The following is a 17450-nucleotide window of genomic DNA, read 5'->3' as shown; positions in this document are numbered from 1 at the left end:
CCTCCACGGCCCCAGGCCACCCAGCGGCCCCAAACAATCAGCCCCGCTCTGGGCAGTGGCTCGGCCTCTGGGGCTGGCAGGAGACGGGTGCTGAGGGTTGCACACACGTTTCTGCTGTCTGGGCGTCATCAGGCCCGGGTCAGGCCCTGGGAGTGGCCATCCTTTGGAGGTCCTCTGTGCCAAGGGTCCACCCACACCCCGTCTCAATGAGAGGGTGACTAAGCCTGTGCCCAGGCTGTCCTCTGCCACACTGGGGAGAACGGACTGATTGTGTAAATGGTCAGCCTGGTCACGGCAGCTCTGGCCACAGAACGTCAGGGCTCCCAGGGACAGCAGGTAGCCCGTCAGCTTGCAGTAGTCCGGCAGGGCCCACTGGGGCCGCAGGGACAGCATTCCGGGCCAGTCAGGCCAGGGCTACAGTGTCACCCCTGGGGGCCCCTCCCCACGTGTGGTGCCTTTTCCAAGGTGGGAAGCTGGGTGGGCGGCAACTCACCCAGGGTCCCAGAGTGAATTTTCAGCAGGGCCGTGCCGATGGCCCAGCCCTGAGCCAGCCAACACCTGATGTCCGCTGTGTGCCTTCCTCAGTCTCTGAGCCCTTCTGGTCCTCCTGGTCCCTTAGCCCTGATGCTGCTCATTGTGCCTCTTTAGAGGTGGCTGGACGGGACCACCAGGCTCCAGGCCAGCCCAATCCATCTCCTGGACAATTTAGGCTGATGGGAAAGTATGTTCACTCCTCCTTACTATTTCCAGGGCAGGGCCACCGGCTGGACGTGGTCGGAGCCCCCGCCTCCCTCGCAGCAGGGAGTGTCCTGGGGCGGGTCACAGAGCTGAGCTGGCCGTGGCTGCCTGGGTGGTGATGCTGCGCCACGTCCCTCCCCCTCCTCTGGCCCGGCCAGCTCAGGTGACGGGGTGGCTTTGCCCTTCCAGCCCTTGCAGATGAAGCCGGCTACTACTTCTTCAACGGCAACTTCAAGGTGGACAGCCCCAAGAACTTCAACATCGCGGGCACCGTGGTCAAGTACCGGCGGCCCATGGACGTCTACGAGACCGGCATTGAGTACATCGTGGCGCAGGGACCCACCAACCAGGGCCTGAACGTCATGGTGGGTGAGCCGGGCGGGGGCCGGCGGCATCGCGGGGGGTGTCTGGTGCCGCGCACAGATGGCCCCTCTGGCCCGTGAGGCGGGGTCTCCCGGTCACTTCCTTGCTCCTCCGCCACCTGGGGTCTGTCCGTCACGTCGTCTCCAACAACCCGTTAGTGCATCACCTCATTTACCTGGTCACTGCGCGGCCGCCGCCCTCTCAGCCCCACCCCAGGGGTTGGTGGCCGGTCCTGCACGTGCTCACTCGTCCGTCCACTCATTCATTCATTCACTCATTCATTATCATTCATTCTTTCAAAAAACATTTTTATTAACATATGACGTATTATTAGCCCCCGGGGTACAGGTCTGTGAATCGCCAGGTTTACACACCCCACAGCACTCGCCATAGCACACACCCTCCCTGATGTCCATAATCATTCATTCATTCACTCATTCATTCTTTATCATTCACTCACTCATCCGTTAACTCCCTCCTTCCCTCCTTCTCCACGGCGGTTGGTGACCCTGGTGGGTCTGCATAGCCGGGAATGGCAGTCATCGGGATCTGTCAGTCATCGGGATCAGCGGGAGTTGCTGAGGATGGGAAACTAGTTGGGGCTGCGGGGATAAGGGCCCCTCCCCACTCCGCAGTGGGGAGTTTATCCCCGCCTCACCCTCCTAGTTCCCTGACCCGGCTCCACTGACACGGGCATTCTTGCCACGTCCACAATGTTGATGTTGCGGTACCAGGGCAGTGCTGGTGGCCCCTGCCCCACCCCCCACTGTCCCTGCAGGATGCTCCTGGCTTCTGGGGACAGGGCAGGGAGGGAGCCGAGGGGAGGAGAGAGTTTGCGCCGGCTCCACTCAGCTTACCACAAGCTTTCCCATGGCCACTGTCTAGAAATGGGTGCCGTTGCCGCTTGGTGCCCCAGCACCAAGAAAAGGGGAGAGGACTTGTCACTGAAATCAGGTGACATCCAGTTGGGCAGTTCTGACATTTTTCAAAGTCTGATGGCTTTTGTAGAAGCCGAGGGATATGCTGGGGCAGAACCCACTCACCTGACCCATGTGATTTCCAGATCCCAGCAGGATTGGCACCCGTATCCTCCCTTGAGAGGAGAAGCCTGGGCACGTGGAGCCAGTGACGGGCTCGGGCCCAGGCTGGTCCGCGACACCGCTGTGCTCTGAGCCAGGTCAGCCCGCTGCCCCAACCAGTTGTTCCTGTAACGGCTGTGCGGAGCCGTCTGGAATCGGGGGGGCTATCCCCCCTCCCCACACGGCTTCTTGGTGAGGAGCTTCCCAGGGTGGCCCCAGAACCTCCTGGGGGCCACAGACCTCTGCACCTTCCGTGGGAGCAGCCCCTGAGGCAGGCTGGCTGCCCGGCTTCGCCCCAGCTGGGGGAGCTGCGTTGCAGGTCAGGGTCCCAGGACACAGACATTGGGACAGAGGTCTGTGGGGCGGGGTTGGGGGTGTTCTCAGGAGACGAGGTGTGGCATCTCAGCTGACCCCCTGGGGGCCGTGGGGTTGCAGGGGCCCCTCAGAGCCGTGTCGAGTTGAGGCAGAAAGGCCGGAAGCCACGGGGGAAAGGGCGTGACCTTGGGAGAGGCGGGTCTCTTTGGCTGAGGTTAGTTCCTGGGCCAGGTCTCGCTGTGAACTGTCCAGAGACGCTCCGGGCATCTCACTGAACGGCAGGGCCTGGGGACACGGCGCCACACCTGCTCCTATCCATTTGCTCTGTAGAACGGGCTTACCTTGGCTCTGGAATTCCGGTTGGCTTCTTCCCAGGGAGCCTCCCAGGAAGGCTGGTGGGATGGACAGCGGCTCGTCACGGGGGCTGCTGCGGATCCTAGAGCTTGCCTCCTCCCCTAGCCACTCTAGACTGCCCTCTGCTAGTCTAGGTGGCTCACCTGGCCAGGTGTCCGTGTCCCTCTTACTGAAGGGGTCTGGGCTCCCGGTCTCCAAGCCCTTTTTCCATCCCCATTCTTACCCAGTTACCATCCGAAATGGGCAGGGGGGAGCCGGAGGGGCCCCAGCAGGGAACTGGATACATTCTCTGCCCCTAGGGTTGAAGCATCCTTGGCGGTCGGGATTAATTCCCCGCCAGGGCAGCCACTCCTTTCCCGATGCTGTCCTGACACAAGGCACCCAAGTGGACCAGGTGGCAGTCAGAGCTGACAGTTGAGTGACATTCTTGCCGTGTCTCCTGCTGACAGTGTCCCCGCCACCCCACCGCCGGCAAGCGCAACCTATAGACCTGCAGACCCTTGAGCCCCAGGAGCCGGGAACCCGAGATGCCCACGGGGTCCCAGGGGATGGTGACCACTGCGATGTCCGTTCTGTGCTTCCCAGACCCGAGCAGTCTGCCCACTGGGGACCCGGGACATGGTATAACAGAGTGTCCCCCGCCACGCCCCGCCCTTTCTCGGCACCTTGTTCTCAGGCAGGCAGCATCTGCGTGACGCAGCCCAGGGTGGGCCCCGTGGATCTCAGGATCATGTGCCCGCCGTGGCGCCTCCTTTGCTAGAAAGTAGGTCCCTTTGTCCTACGCAGCGTCCCTGGTAGCCCGTCTCAGGGGATCAGAGGCTCTGTGAGGCCTCTGGTGTGGGCTTGAGGTCTTGTGGGCGGGGAAGGCAACCTCAGCATAAGAAAATCAGTCACTTCCCCCACCGGGACAGAACGCAGTCTCCAGTGCTCCCTTTGCCCTCAGAGAGTCGATGGCCCCTCAGGGCTGCAAGCTAGCCGGAGGCTCCGTGCCAGACGGCCAGCACCGGTCGGCGGGACTTCCCGTCGCGGAAGGAGCTAGAGCTACCGTGGAGGGTGAACACCTCGCCCTCGGGGCTACGCCTAGTCTGCCCCTTGCCACCATGGCTGTTCCCATCACACACCTGCCATCTGTGGGCAGACTGATGGCAGAGGCTGGCCTGGGTCTACCGGCACGGCCGTCCACCCGTCACTTGGTGTCTCAGTCCCCTCCCATGGGGACTCTCCCCAGTGTGCGCGGCGTCTTACGACCACGGATCCAGCCCCAGTATCTACTCCAGACCTCCTCCTCCCTCCCCAGTCTTACACCTTTGCCACCAGGACCCTGACCCACCACCCAAGCCACAGCCCGCCCTGCCACGAGTCAGTACACGTCCTCACCTGTGCTGCTCTGCGTTTGCTACAGAGCAGGGCTCACGCCGCACACACAGCAGGAAGCCCGCTGGGAGGATTTCCCTTCGCGGCAATTTTGCGAAGCCATCCCTGAGTGGGGCCCTAGTGAAGCAGGCCCCATTTTCAGCTCGTACCCCCACATGGAGCTGACCCATCGCAGGCTCAAGTTTGGCCGTTTTCCTCCTCCCTGACTTCATCCTCATGGCACCTCGCGCAGCCACGGCTGTGAGTGGTGGGTGTTGGGTGGGGGCTCGGAGGCCGAGGCTTTCCATCAGCTGCTGATCCAGCCTCTGCCCCGATAGTACCTAGTCTGGATGTGATGATCCCGGCTCACCGTTGGACCACTGCCAGGCCCTCCCGACTGAGTAACTTGGTGGAGTTCCGCTCTGGCTGCATGGGTCCCTTGATGTCCTGGGGTCCCACGGGTCCATCTCTAGTAGGGCCCGGTAGTGTGTCAGAAGCTCTTTTCCAAACAATGCATATTGGTTTGCCGTGGGCAGCGTGGCCTTGCTCCAGAACTCTAGGGGACTCCTTTGTCACTGTCTTATCGAGGCTGGCCGGTACGGTCCACATGACGTCTTTCCCCAGGTCTCTCTGTTACTGTTTACCCCACTGCCTAGACCTGCCACAGAGCCCCTTCTCCCCAGGACCCCACCGAGACCTGGCAGCTTCTTAAGGCATCCAGGATGTGGGTTGGACCAGCATTCCCGGATACGAAATACGCTATGTCCCAAATTCGTCGTAAGGGAGGAGTAAGATGCATTGATGTGACCTTTACTTTCAAGGAGATGTCCTGGCGTGCCCAAGGCCACTGAGTCCTGGGGTGTTCTCCAGTGGGGTCTGGGCACTGAATCTTTATAGGGTTTAACATTTGATCCTCCGGAATACAGATGCTTTACTGAGGCCTCCCGGACCAATTCCTGATCCGCTGGTCCAGTAGACACGATGTTAGCTGTGAAGAGGACCCGTGTGAGGTTCTATAGAACGGTCCAGACCCCCTTGCACTGTAGGAAGTCGGGGAGCAGGATTTGGTGAACACCGCCCTGGGGCAAAACTGCCAACGTGTACTGTTGTCCATCCCAGGAATGAAAACCACTCCTCCCTGGTCGGATTTGAAAAGAAGGCATTTGCCCCATGAGTGGCCACATGCAATCAGCTTGAGGTCACGTTAATCTGCTCCAGGAGAAGCACCGTCTCTGTCGCAGGGCTGCCGCTGGGGCCCCGGCTTGGGTGGGTATGGGGGGCTGTCCATCACCCTCCTGGACCTGTCTTGTTTCCATAGGGGCCAAACTGTTGAGTTCGGTGAGGGAAGTGGGGGCCACTGCCTCGTCTTCTTCAGGCCGCCAGGAGTGGCACTAATCTCTGTAATTGCCCCAGGATGCAATATTGTTTTCCATTTGCTTTCTCGGATGGGGATGGGGAAGTGCTTGGGCTCATGAGCTTCCGCTCAGCTCTCTCCGCTACAGTAGCTCTTACCCGACGGGCTGAGGAGCCGACTACCAGCCATGAACTTGGAACTGGGGAAGCCTTGCTTCCAGCAGACACACCGTGAGCCAGACCGGGGCCATAGTTGGGCCACTAGTCCCCCATATGCCCTCACACTCACAGGGGCCAGGGATGATGGCTTGGGTCCCTGATTAACCACAACAACTTGGACCCCGGTTCGCTAATACCTACCCATTTCTCCAGCGAACCGTTAACTGTCAGAGACAGTCGGCTCTTTGGGAGAAGAGCAGGGGGCATCGTTACCCTATCAACTTGTGGTCTTCTTCCAAGGCCCTGGCCGTTGGTCAGTGGTTTGTGGGTCTGAATGCTGGCCCTGGAAATCAGGTGGGGATGGAATTTCCCAGGGCAGCTGCCTTCGGCCCCTTGAATATTCATCCTTGATTCTCTTTCGATCTTATAGATCAAGAAGCTGGTTTTCTGGGCCTGTTTATTTGTCCCCTGGGAGACCTTTGTCCTCCTGGCTGTGTGCAGAGGTCTCTGTGGGACAGGCCTCCTGGCCACCCTGGCAGCCGGCCAGGATGTGACGATTGTGGGGATGCTGGTTATACTGGTGTGTCCTGCCATCTGCTGTGGTCTGTGGACACTGAACGGCGTCCCTCCCTGTCCCTCCAGATGATGCCAGCGCCTCCTCACAGGCACAGTTCCTTTCACTGTGGTGAACAGAAGGTCCCCCCGGGTGCTCCTGCGGGAAATGGTCACTCGGTGGGATTTGCCGCCTTTCCTTAATGCTCCCATCCTCTGCCAGGGCCTTACCCTTCGCTTAGGTTGGTGTCCTTTCCCCAAGCTTCCTAGAACTGCCCTGGTGGCAGGGTAGCTCTTTCTCCCAGAGCTACGCCCGGATTTCTGGCCTGTGGCGAGAATAAAATGCAGATCGGGCTTTAGTCAGCTTTGTGACTTGTAGCACATCCTCCAGGCACCAGCCACGGCCTGTACCTGGGGAGGACAGCTCTCTCCGCCCCTCCTGGGGTGTGCCCCTGCTCCCCAGGCTTTGGGTGCAGGCTGCCCGAGGGTGAGGGGCGACCTGGGTGGAGGCCCCCTTCTTGGGTCCAGGGTGAGTCCCTGGGAAGGACCCAGCTGCGGGCCAAGGCCGGAAACGGTCTGGCAGCTCAGGACAAAAGTGCATCTTTGCCCTCGGGGCTGGTGGGCGCTGAATCTCGGTGCCACTCCAGGCTTGTGTGGAAGGGGCGGGGTCCCACTTCCTCTCCCCTCCAGGTGTGGAACCAGAACGGCAAGAGCCCCTCCATCACCTTCGAGTACACGCTGCTCCAGCCGCCGCACGCCCACCGCCTACAGCCTGTCTACTACAGCTTCTCCGAGCCCGCGTCTGAGAGCGCGGAGAGCCAGGAGCTGGATGACGCCGCGCTGCTGGGCTTCCTGCGGCACAACGGCTCCTTCTACGGCCAGACCTCCTCCGAGCGCCTGGACAACCAGCTGTTTGGCCACCTGGGCCCGGGGATTGAGCCGGGTCTGAGCAAGGGCCAGGAGACCAACGAGGTGTGCGAGCAGGCCGGTGGCGGGGCCTGTGAGGGACCTCCCAGAGGCAAGGGCTTCCGAGGTAACCAGGAGGGACAGGATGGGGCGGGGGCTTCCTAGGGAGAAGGGGGTCTTCTGTCCCCAGCGGCCCGCAGGCGGGAGGCTTGCTACGTGCATCCGCCTGGGGCCGGCAGGCCCATTTCAGATAAGCTTACGTGCTGAGGTCCAGGCCAGTGGGAGTTCTGGGGGGTCCCTATTTAATCCACGGCGGAATCAAGCGGATTTCCCTGCCGGAGGGTATCCAGGCCGGCTTGCACACGCACCTCTACTTGGCAGCCTGCACCCCCTCCCTAGGCAGAAGCCTGCCTCTGGGGGGCTCCCGGTTCTGGTCTTTGCTGCTGGCCACACCCAGCTCCCCTCCCACCCCCTGCCCCCATGGGCAGCCCTCGCACCCGCACGAGGGAGCCCTAGAGAGTGAGCTACCTGTCTCCCTCATAGACGGCAATGCCACTGGGACGGCTCTCGCGGGGGACAAGGATGACCAGGAGGTGGACGCACGTCTCCCCTCTCAGCGGCTCCTCTCTGCCAATGTCATCTCCGACCAGCTCTTGGGCACAGGGTCTGACTCCAGGGGGCTCCCCTTCAACGAGACTGGCAACAGCATCTTTGCGCCCGGCACGCCAAGGAGCTCGGCAGCCGAGAGCCTGTACGTGGACTACGAGGAGAACGAGGGGGCCGGTGCTTATCTGCTCAATGGGTCCTACCTGGAGCTGCACAGCGATGGCATGACCAACGTGTCCTCCGAGGCCCCGTTCCCGAACGCCAGTGCCAGCCTCCCCACTTTGGCCGGGAACCGGACGCACAAGGCCAGGTAGGGCTGGGGCTGCTGGGCGGGGCTCGGTGGGTGAGGCCAGAGCCTGGGGCGGGGTGGGGGAGAGCCCTTCCGGCGCAGGCTCCTGCCCCTGGGATCTGAGTAGGCGGCAGGAGCCTGGCTTTCAGGGAGCCCTTCCTGCCCGTTTGGCCCGTAAGTTCGAGGGGTGCCGAGCGCCCATGTGTGACCCCAGCACTGGCTCAGGAGAACCATTCTGAGGGGTCATCGTGAGCCAAGCTCGGGCCAAGCATCCATGTGCGTGGAAACACCTGTCACAACTGCTCGTAGTGTTAGGACAGTGATAGGGACCCAGAGGGAGTTGTGCCGTGGAGCCCGAAGGCCTGGGATCCTGCGGATGCTCCAGGCTCCTCACTGCATGTGGAGTGGCTCGGCTCCACCCTCCTTGCAGGCCAGAGAGGAGACAGCAGGGGTCCAGTGGGGCCTCGGTGCGCGGCCAGACCCCAGAATCAGGCATTGGGAATAAGTCCTTCTGCTTCAGGGGCTGGAGGTACCCCTAGGATATGTCAAGTAAGGGTCTACCTGGGGCCTGGGCCCCAGAGCTAGGGACACACCTGGAGACACCTGGACAGTCACGGCTGGCTCTGGGTTGGAGGCTGTTGGGAGCAGCGTGGCCCCAGGCCTGCTGCTATCCCGGCCAGGAGACAATCCCTGGTGACAAGTGCCTTGTGCTGTCGATGGCCACCATGGAGGGTCTCTTGCTGTTCCCCAGAAGCTCGGGGGGCAGCTCCAGCTGTTTCGAGCAGAGCAGGTCAGGCTCAGCAGTCGCTGGTGGTGGCAGCAGGGGTGGGGGTGCTGGAGGCGGGAAGGACTCGGTGGTTTTTGTTTTGTCTTCTGGAGACCCACCCAAAGCCCCGACTTTAGACACCAAACAGGAATGGGGCTGAGGGTGCGGAGGTGGGCATCCTTGGGACCCTCGAGGACTGGGTTTCATAGAAGGTTTGGGCTTCACTCACAAGGTGACATGGTTGGGGTGACCCTCTCACCCGTGAGCCTGGGGACAAGAGCAGCAAAGTGGCCCCCCTTAGCCGACAAGGGTGCCTGCACTTTCTCTGGAGCTTTTTCCTGAGCCCCTCCATCCCCCCAGTCTCAGGGAGCAGCCGAGGCGTCTCTGGGATGCCTCTTACAGGCTCTGGGTGGAATTCTTTGCAAATGTGGACAGTGAAGCTTCTGAGGCCGCCCTTCTTCCCGCGGGGCCTGACGAGGCTGTCTGCCCACCTGCCCAGGGACCCGCAAGCTTGCAGGGTATGGGGCCTGGGGGCACGTGGGACCCAGCGGCTGGGGGGCGGCAAGCTTTGCTTCCAGGTGCACGTCGAGTCTGAGAGTGGGGTCCACAGGCAAAGGGCTGGTGTTCACCGCGAGCCAGCACTTGGGGGGACCCAGCCAGTTCCTGAAGCCTCCGAGCCTGGTCTCCACGTCTTTGGCTGCCCTCTTGTCAGCTCCAGGCCTGCCCGGGGGGTGACAGTCTATCCCCAGGGGAAGCCCCGGATGAGAACTCCGGAAACAGAACCAGCAGTAGCGAGCGGAGCCTCCAGGGTGGGGCCAGGGTCCTTGCAGGCGCCCGAGAAGGTCGGCATCCCTCTCTGAACAGCCTTATCGGGGCGGCACAGAGGCCCGGCTGCCTCCTGTGGCTACCGCGCGGAGAAAGCTCAGGAAGGAGCATCGGGGGCCCCCGGCCACCATCCCAACTTCCTGTGTGACTCAGGCATGTCTCCCATCCACTCTCAGCTTCAGTTTCCGCATCCACGAGTGCGGGGCTAGGAGGACGCCCCAGGGCCTGCCAGTCGGGCAGTCCGGGATTCCCAGGCCAGATCACGAACACACAAGCTTTTGGGTCCTTAAGCCACGTAGACAGTGTCTCCCCTGCCCCAAACCCAGACGACTGTTCCCCATTCCCCCACCCCGGGGGCCTGGGCCATAGGGATCGATACAATTGATTGTGGCCACTCGGACAGCCTGGGCCGGTCGCAGTCGGGCCTGGGGAGATGGGGCGGCGCTGGCCCCAGCTGTTGTCCATCGAAGGATGCTGCGGCTTAGAGACCAAAGATGGTTTTTGGAGATAAAGGGCCCAGGGAGGCCGTGGGGAAACCAGCAGGCCAAAATAGCGCCGGCCGGCACGCTGTCCAAACACAGGAAGTCGCGTCTGCTCCGAGAGGCCGAAATCAAAGGGGCAGCTCAGAAAGGAAAGGTTATTTTCATCTCTGCAGAGCGGCCGCAAACAATCAAGGGAGGCCCCCTGGTCACCAGGAGCAGACGCTGGGAACCAGCACACTGGGACATAGGCTCCCCTCCTGCCCCCTCCCCCAGCCCTGGAGCGGGAAGAAGGGCACCAGCTTGCTGGTTCGTTTGTAAACAAGAGACTGGGCCACTGTTGAGCGAGTCTGGCCGAGAGGGGCACTCTCTTCCTTCCAAAAGGAGGCAGGAGAGGCGTGGGTGGCGCAGAGATCCTGGGGGTGTTTTCCTCCTGGGGTGTTCGCGCCTTCCAAGAACAGAGGCTGGCAGGCGGCGCTGAGGTGCTGGGCACGGGCGGACCGGGTTTTCTAGAGGGGCTCTGGCGGCCCGATGTGGGCCGTGGGAGAGAGAAGCGTGGGCAGCCCCTCCAGAAATACGATTTGTGTTTCAGCCCCGAAGGGTTATTTTGAACCCGGCTGCGCGCTCTCTCTCGCACACGCTCTCTCTCTCTCTCTCTCTTTCTCTCTCTCTCGTCAGGAATGAGTCACGCAGCCTGCTGGCTAAGGAGTGTGTAATTAGTTGAAGATGGTACAGCTTCCCCATGGGTGGGGTGGTGGGCACGGGTGGGATCTTTTCATCTCTTTTGTTCTCGGGGAAAATTTAAAGTCACGGAAGGGGGGTTACCCAGGGAGCCAGGTTCCAGTCCTCCCAGCCAGGCACTGGGAGGGGGGCTCCCTGGCCCTTCCTCCCCGGGAGGCCTTCTGCAGGGCAGCTGGGGCTCTCTTCCAGGTTTCTGTGGGTCCCTCGCTCTGAGATGACAAGGTCTTAGGTGGGTGGGGAGCCCAAGCATTTCTTCTCACTTTTAAGGAGGAGGGAGGGGAACCTTCCTCCCCACCCCACCCTGAGGTCTATGAGACAGAAGGGCTGGCTGTTGGCTGTGAAGCCACCAGGTGAGGGGCTCGGTGGCTTTAGTGACCTTCAAACCGGCCACCAGGTCACGGTCTGCCCTGTCTTTCTCCTCCTCGGCCCCCCACCCCTCTCCCCAACCCTGGGTTACAAGGCAGCAGTCGCCTCAGTCCTTAAGGTCGTGGGGGATTTTCCCCTGGTTCTCAGAGCGAAATGTTGCCTTCAGGGCCACGTTCCCCGAGAGTGGACCATGGGGCTGCTCCACACAGCAAACCCCGCAAGCAGAGCGAGCTCCCAGTTGAATCCAAACCACTGTCTCGGTCACAGAGGGGTCGGGCAAGCCCTTCAGAGCGTGCGCCCTGGAACCTGTACTGAGCTCGGCCACCGAGGGAGCCGCAGGTCCCCAGGAAGGGACCTGGGAACGTGCCCACATGGACACCTCGTGGAAGGGTGGCAGCTCGGGGCAGTCGTCAGCCGGCCCCTACGGGCGTGAAGGGCAGTGGCGCGGGGCACCAGAGCTGTGTCCGGTGTGCAAGCGGCGCCCCACGTCCCCTTCTGGGGGCCGCCTTCCAGCGCCAGCGGCCACACCTCGGAGCCGAGGCTGGGGCGCTGCTTCCCTCCTTCCCCGCTGAGTCCAAACCCGGCCTGCACGCCGGATACGGAGGCTGGGCCCCAGCACACCAGCTGGTTCAAAGAAGCAAACAGTCCTAACAATAGCTGGCTTCAGCCGCCCGGGCTCTGGCCAAGAGTCATAGCTGGTCGCTGGCGCGGCCCCAGCTTCCCTGCACAACGGCCATCGCAGACCTGGGCAGGGGCGTCTGGAGGGGACCGGCCACTCCCCTGTCTGCCGCTGGGCTTTGCTGTTTTGATCCTGGGAGGCCGAATGGCTAGTGTCCCCGTTCAAGCTGTGTCCTGGCTTAGAGAATTCCGGCACGTTCTCAGCATGGAAGGGGCCTTCCCCGTCCCTTGAGGGGGAGTCGAAAGCAGCCCGCTTGCCCGTGCTGGGAGGCGACAGTGGGAAGCCAGCACGTGTGCGGGGAGCCGCGGCCATGGGGGTGAGCCCCAAACTCGGCCCCAGCCTGGAGCCTGGGCCGCTGCCGTGCTGTGTGCCTGGACGGCCCCCGGCGAGGACAGAGAGAAGCGAACGTCTGCTCCGTCCCAAAACGTGCCTCCCTGCGGTGCTGCCTCCTGTCCCTGCTCTGAACAGCAGCCGGGCTGACTCTGACAGTGTAGACTCTGCCCAGGGCCAGGGCAGGCTCCCTATTCCCTGAGGGCACGGCCTGGGGCCCCAGAGCCCCTCCGGGAGTGCTCATGGCCTTCTCTGCCTCTCCCTCTCAGGACCAGGCCCAAGGCGCGCAAGCAGGGCGTGAGCCCGGCGGACATGTACCGGTGGAAGCTCTCGTCCCACGAGCCCTGCAGTGCCACCTGTGCCACAGGTACGGGCCGCCGGACGGGCCGCCCCGCTCAGCCTGCCTGCACGGGGGTGGGGTGGGGTGGGGGAAGCTGCGGGCCTCCCCGCCCCAGGGAGCTTATCTCCTGATTTCCTGATGGGACGGCATTGTGAGGGGACAGGAGTCGGCGTCCTCCTGCTCCCAGGGGCCGCACCGGACCACAGTCCAGCCTGGCCTCTTGGGGGTCGCGCCGGCTGCCCCCTACACACCGTTGTCTGCCGTTCCTTGTATGGCATTTTGTTAGGGTGGACGTCCTTTTGGTTGAAAGTTAGACCGCCCAAGTGGTGAGGATTTTACTTCTGTTCATAGCAATTTAGGAAGGGGAGCTCGACCCACGGGGGACGGGGGCAGAGTCTAGGACCTTGTCAGGGGAGCAGGTGGGAGGGGAACAGAGACCCACCCCCACCCCCCACCCCGCCTTGGTCGCTCCTAGACAGACACATGTGGTTAGTTAGGAAGTGTTGAGCTGAGGTTTGGACCGCGTCTGTCTGCCCACACGGCTGGCCACCTCCGCGTTGAGATGCTGACGGCAGCCACTGGGGACCTGGGCTCCCCTCCCCTGGGGCTGCTGCATGTTTGGAGTCAGACCCAAGGCCCGCACCCGTGGGAAGCATTGCAGGGAGACCCCGAGGGCCACCTCGCCCGCGCCTGCGACTTTGTGTTTGGGTCAACACCCAGGGCTGATGCTCAAAGTGTGTGATGCCCCCAACCCTGTACCACACCCCCACATTGGCCCCTGCCATCTCTGGCCTGCGGGGGGGATGAGGCAGGCTGCTGGTGGACCCTGGGCAGTGGGTGGTCGGGGCGGGCTCACGTGTGCCTCCCGCAGCCCTAGTTGGCATAGGAGATGCCCGGGGGAGGAGCTCCGCACATGGGCACCGCCTCCACGACGGCCACCCTCCGCTCCCCCGCCGTGAGAGCCTCCTCAACGGGCTGACCCAAGGGGGCTGGGCATGCGGGGGCGGGGAGTCTGGTTTGCCAGAGGCTGTCTTGGCAGTGCACAGACTGGGTCGGACAGAGCCCCCCAGTCTCCCCGGGACGTTGCGGGTGTCCTGACACTGTGTCTGGGAGTCTCTTGTTTCCCTCCCGGATGCAGGGCTCCCTGGGGAACTGACAGCACTTGAGATGTGGTGGGGGGCCCAGTGCCTGGCCCTGGGCGGAAGACAGTTCCCAGCAAGGACACAGAGCCACTTTTCCTGGGTCACAGATTCGCCAGTCATGGGGACGGGCTGGCTCTGCCTCTTGTGAACCAAGGGACACAGGAGGGTGAAAGCAGAAAGGAAGCGAGACAGATAGACTGGGCTCTGCTCTAGGAAGCTCTCTCCTTTACCCGAGGCTGGCCAGGAGTGAAATGAGCAGCCCTGGTAGGGGGTGAGCTCCCCATCACCACGAAGGCACCCAGCTCGGCCCAGGAGGCACGAGGCAGAAATGGCCGAGTTGGGCTCCTGCTGAATAGCCCCCCGGCCACCACCTCTTGTACACGCGACCGAATTCGAAGCTTGTGACTCTGGCCAGCTACTCTGGAAATCCCATTCTGTGGGGCGCTGAGGCCGGGCCAGGTGGTAGTGGGGTCACACGCCTTCTGGGGCCCACGGAGTCTGTGCGGTATCACAGGCACACAGCAGGGGCCCCTTGGCCTCCGGGGTGAGGGCTGGGGGTAGTGGGGCCGGCGGGCCCTGAGCCCCGACCCCGACCGTCCAGCACGCCCATCTGTGTTTCACGCGCCCAGGCTCCCTGCTCGCTTTTGCTTAAAGGGAAGGTCCCGTGAATGAGGAGGTTTGAAAAGCGCTCAAGACGGATGTGACGAAGAAAACTGGTACCTCGACTCTCCCAGCCTCTCGGGGAGGTTCCCAACTTGGGGATGACCAAGCTGAGGCCTGGAGAGTCCCATAGTGTTCCTGCGACCCCGTCGTGATGAAGGAGACAGGGAGTGGGTCCTGAACCCCAGTCTCTTTTGCTCCAGACCTGCCGTGTTCCTGGTCAGTGGTGAGGTCTGAATGGATAATCAGGCACTTGGCAAGGTCTGCTAGTCCCAGCCCTGGACCTCCCTGGGCCTCCGAGCTGGTGTCTCCAAGGCCTGGAATATTACCAAGCAGACTTGGCCAGGAAGGGCCCCCCCACCCCCCCACCGGCCCCCAAGAGAGGACAAAAGACGACGCAGCCCGGTGCTGGCCCCGAGGAGCGAGTGATTGTAACCTGGCTTGTCCTTTACGGAAAAAAGAAAAAAAAAAATACCCTTGTAGGCTGCTTCCCAGGCAGTTTCGTTCCATCCAGGCCTGGGGCTTGGAGAGACGGTGGCTTTCAGACACGCGCCGCCGGCAAGGGAGGGCTGGGGCTTTCCAGCAATGGGGAAGTTGATTTCCTCCTGGGGGACCGGCAGCCCCATTGAGGAGGACTCTGTTATCTCCGTCAGGGAGGTTGGGTCTCCCCATCTCTCTCTCTCTCTCTCACCCACACACCAGCAGCAACAATCCCCAACCCCACCCGGCCTTCACCGACCCTCTCCAATCTCCCCGCGTCATCCTGCTTCCTTCGCAGGGACGCAGCTGCTGCTCAGTGAGTGTGGCCCAGGCGTCCTCACAGTGCCCGCGGCAGGGCTGCAGGGGCAAGAGGACCAGAGGAGGGATGGGGGTTGGGAGAGGGTCAAAGAACTAAGAGTATCAGGCGAGAGCTGGCCCGCCACACAATGTCCCCCAATGGGATTTACGGAGTGATGGGGCGCCATGGAGTGTGAACACACAACACACATAGTAGCGACTAGAGAAAGTTCCAGAGAGTTGGCTAAGGATTCTGATGAGCCACAGGAGGGCAGGGAGAGTCCGAAGATTGACTGTAACACCTGGGGGGCAGCTAGACGGGGCTGGAACAATGCGAGTTTCAAACACGGCCGCCCGCCCGCCCACCCACCCATCCTGCCACCCTCCCGTCTACATCCATCCGTCCATCTACCCGCCACCTGTCTGTCCATCCCTCCACAGCCATCCACCCACCCGTCTACCTACCCACCCTCCCCTTGATGGGGCTGGGGAGCTGCTGAAGGAGTGAAAATCAGTCACACCTGGCTGCATTTGCCTCTGTACCCGTAAAGGGCCGGTTTGAGCCCAGGGTTTGTGACAAACAAAGTGGATGCCCACTCCGAGCTGGATGGCGCAGGGGTGGGGGGTGTGACGAGGGGTCAGACCCTGAGGCACAGGCGCAGAGAGTTCAGGTCCACGAAGCCGTATTCACTGGGCTCTGCTGCTGTTCTAGAAGCCGGTTATCCCCAGTGCAAGCCCGGGGACCTCTGAGAGGTCAGGTGACCTGTCTGTGCTCACGTGGCCCACCCGCTGGTCTCCAAGGGACTTGCCTGGGGCTCACAGGCCCTTCCTGTGTCCTGAACCAGGGGTCATGTCGACCTACGCTATGTGTGTGCGCTACGACGGCATAGAGGTAGACGACAGCTACTGTGATGCCCTCACCCGTCCCGAGCCTGTCCAGGAGTTCTGCGCCGGGAGGGAGTGCCAGCCCAGGTACCTGCCACCCAGTGCCCTGGGCGGGGGTGTGGGGACAGCTGGGGGGCGGCTCTACCTCGGCCCCAAGGAGCAGCAGGAATTAGCTAGCATCCTGCCCCCACCACGGGCTTTGTGGGCGGGGGACTGGGGTGGGTGTGTAAAGCTGGTCTGCCCTGTCCCACACTGCAGCACAAAGGGTCAGAGACTGGGCCCTAAGCACCTTCTCTTCCCAGTTATGACCATGATGGGGTCCCCAAGGAGCCCAAGGCTACACACCTCTCCTCCTCCAGCTTGCCCCATCTGGGCCCTCTGTCTCCTGCATATTTGCTCCCTTCTGAGAAGCTGGCTATGCGGCTGGGGCCTGCCCTTGCCCCCGGGAGCCCCCATGGGGGGCAGCACAGGGCTCGGTGACACGAAGCATGACCTCGCATAGAAGCAGGGAGGGCACCTTGGGCGGAAGCAACAGTGTAAGCCATAGAACAAGGCCAGGACACGGGTCCTGAAGTGGCTGGAAAGCCAGGGCTTGTGGGGAGGGCGGGGCGGGGAGGCAGGTGGAGGCCACGTGGGCTGCTAGGCAGGCTGGCTGCGCGCAGGCTCGGGGCACAGGACCCCACGCCGGACCTTGAGTGACTCCCGGGGGACTCAGGGCCTCCACCCTGGGGCCTCACCAGCTCCCTGGGTGGCTCAGCCCCGTGTGACTGTGGACGCAGTCGGGGTACATTCTCCCGGGCCAGGGGTTGCACGGGGTTCCCGCCGCAGGGAGGAAGGGGGTGTCTCTGAAGGCCGCCCCTCCCGAGGCAGGTGGGAGACCAGCAGCTGGAGCGAGTGCTCGCGCACCTGCGGCGAGGGCTACCAGTTCCGCATCGTGCGCTGCTGGAAGATGCTGTCCCCCGGCTTCGACAGCTCCGTGTACAGTGACCTGTGCGAGGCGGCTGAGGCTGTGCGGCCCGAGGAGCGCAAGACGTGCCGCAACCCGGCGTGCGGGCCGCAGTGGGAGATGTCCGAGTGGTCCGAGGTGAGCGCGTGCGCGGCGGAGCGGGTCCGCGCGCCCAGGGGCCGCGCACGGGCCGCCCTGACCCCGCGCTCCCGCGCCTGCTCGCAGTGCACCGCCAAGTGTGGGGAGCACAGCGTGGTGACCCGGGATATCCGCTGCTCAGAGGATGAGAAGCTGTGTGACCCCAACACCAGGCCCGTGGGGGAGAAGGACTGCACGGGCCCCCCCTGCGACCGCCAGTGGACTGTCTCCGACTGGGGCCCGGTGAGGGCAGGGCCTGGCTGGGGCGCGGGGCGGGGGGGGGGGGGGGGGGGGGGGGGGGGGGGGGGG

At 62.9% G+C, this 17450-nt stretch overlaps 1 protein-coding gene across 2 annotated transcripts in view; it reads left to right on the top strand.

Moving 5' to 3' along the window:
• The window catches only part of ADAMTSL2 (ADAMTS like 2), a 31933-nt gene that overhangs the window by 9971 nt on the left and 4512 nt on the right, over positions 1–17450 (top strand). The window contains exons 9-15 of one of the 2 annotated variants that reach the window (XM_032866243.1): positions 928–1103; positions 6957–7299; positions 7716–8088; positions 12523–12620; positions 16018–16144; positions 17030–17141; positions 17229–17384. In XM_032866243.1, the coding sequence (XP_032722134.1) occupies positions 928–1103; positions 6957–7299; positions 7716–8088; positions 12523–12620; positions 16018–16144; positions 17030–17141; positions 17229–17384 (1385 nt within the window). Of the gene's footprint in view, positions 1–927; positions 1104–6956; positions 7300–7715; positions 8089–12522; positions 12621–16017; positions 16145–16927; positions 17142–17228; positions 17385–17450 lie in introns of both variants that reach the window. The other variant, XM_032866242.1, reaches the window with a different exon arrangement.

This window comes from Lontra canadensis, unplaced genomic scaffold (assembly GCF_010015895.1).
Source record: "Lontra canadensis isolate GAN:19392208 unplaced genomic scaffold, GSC_riverotter_1.0 scaffold30, whole genome shotgun sequence".
NCBI lineage: Eukaryota > Metazoa > Chordata > Mammalia > Carnivora > Mustelidae > Lontra > Lontra canadensis.
The sequence above is the reverse complement of the archived record's forward strand: the minus strand, read 5'-3'. Positions and strand labels throughout refer to the sequence as shown.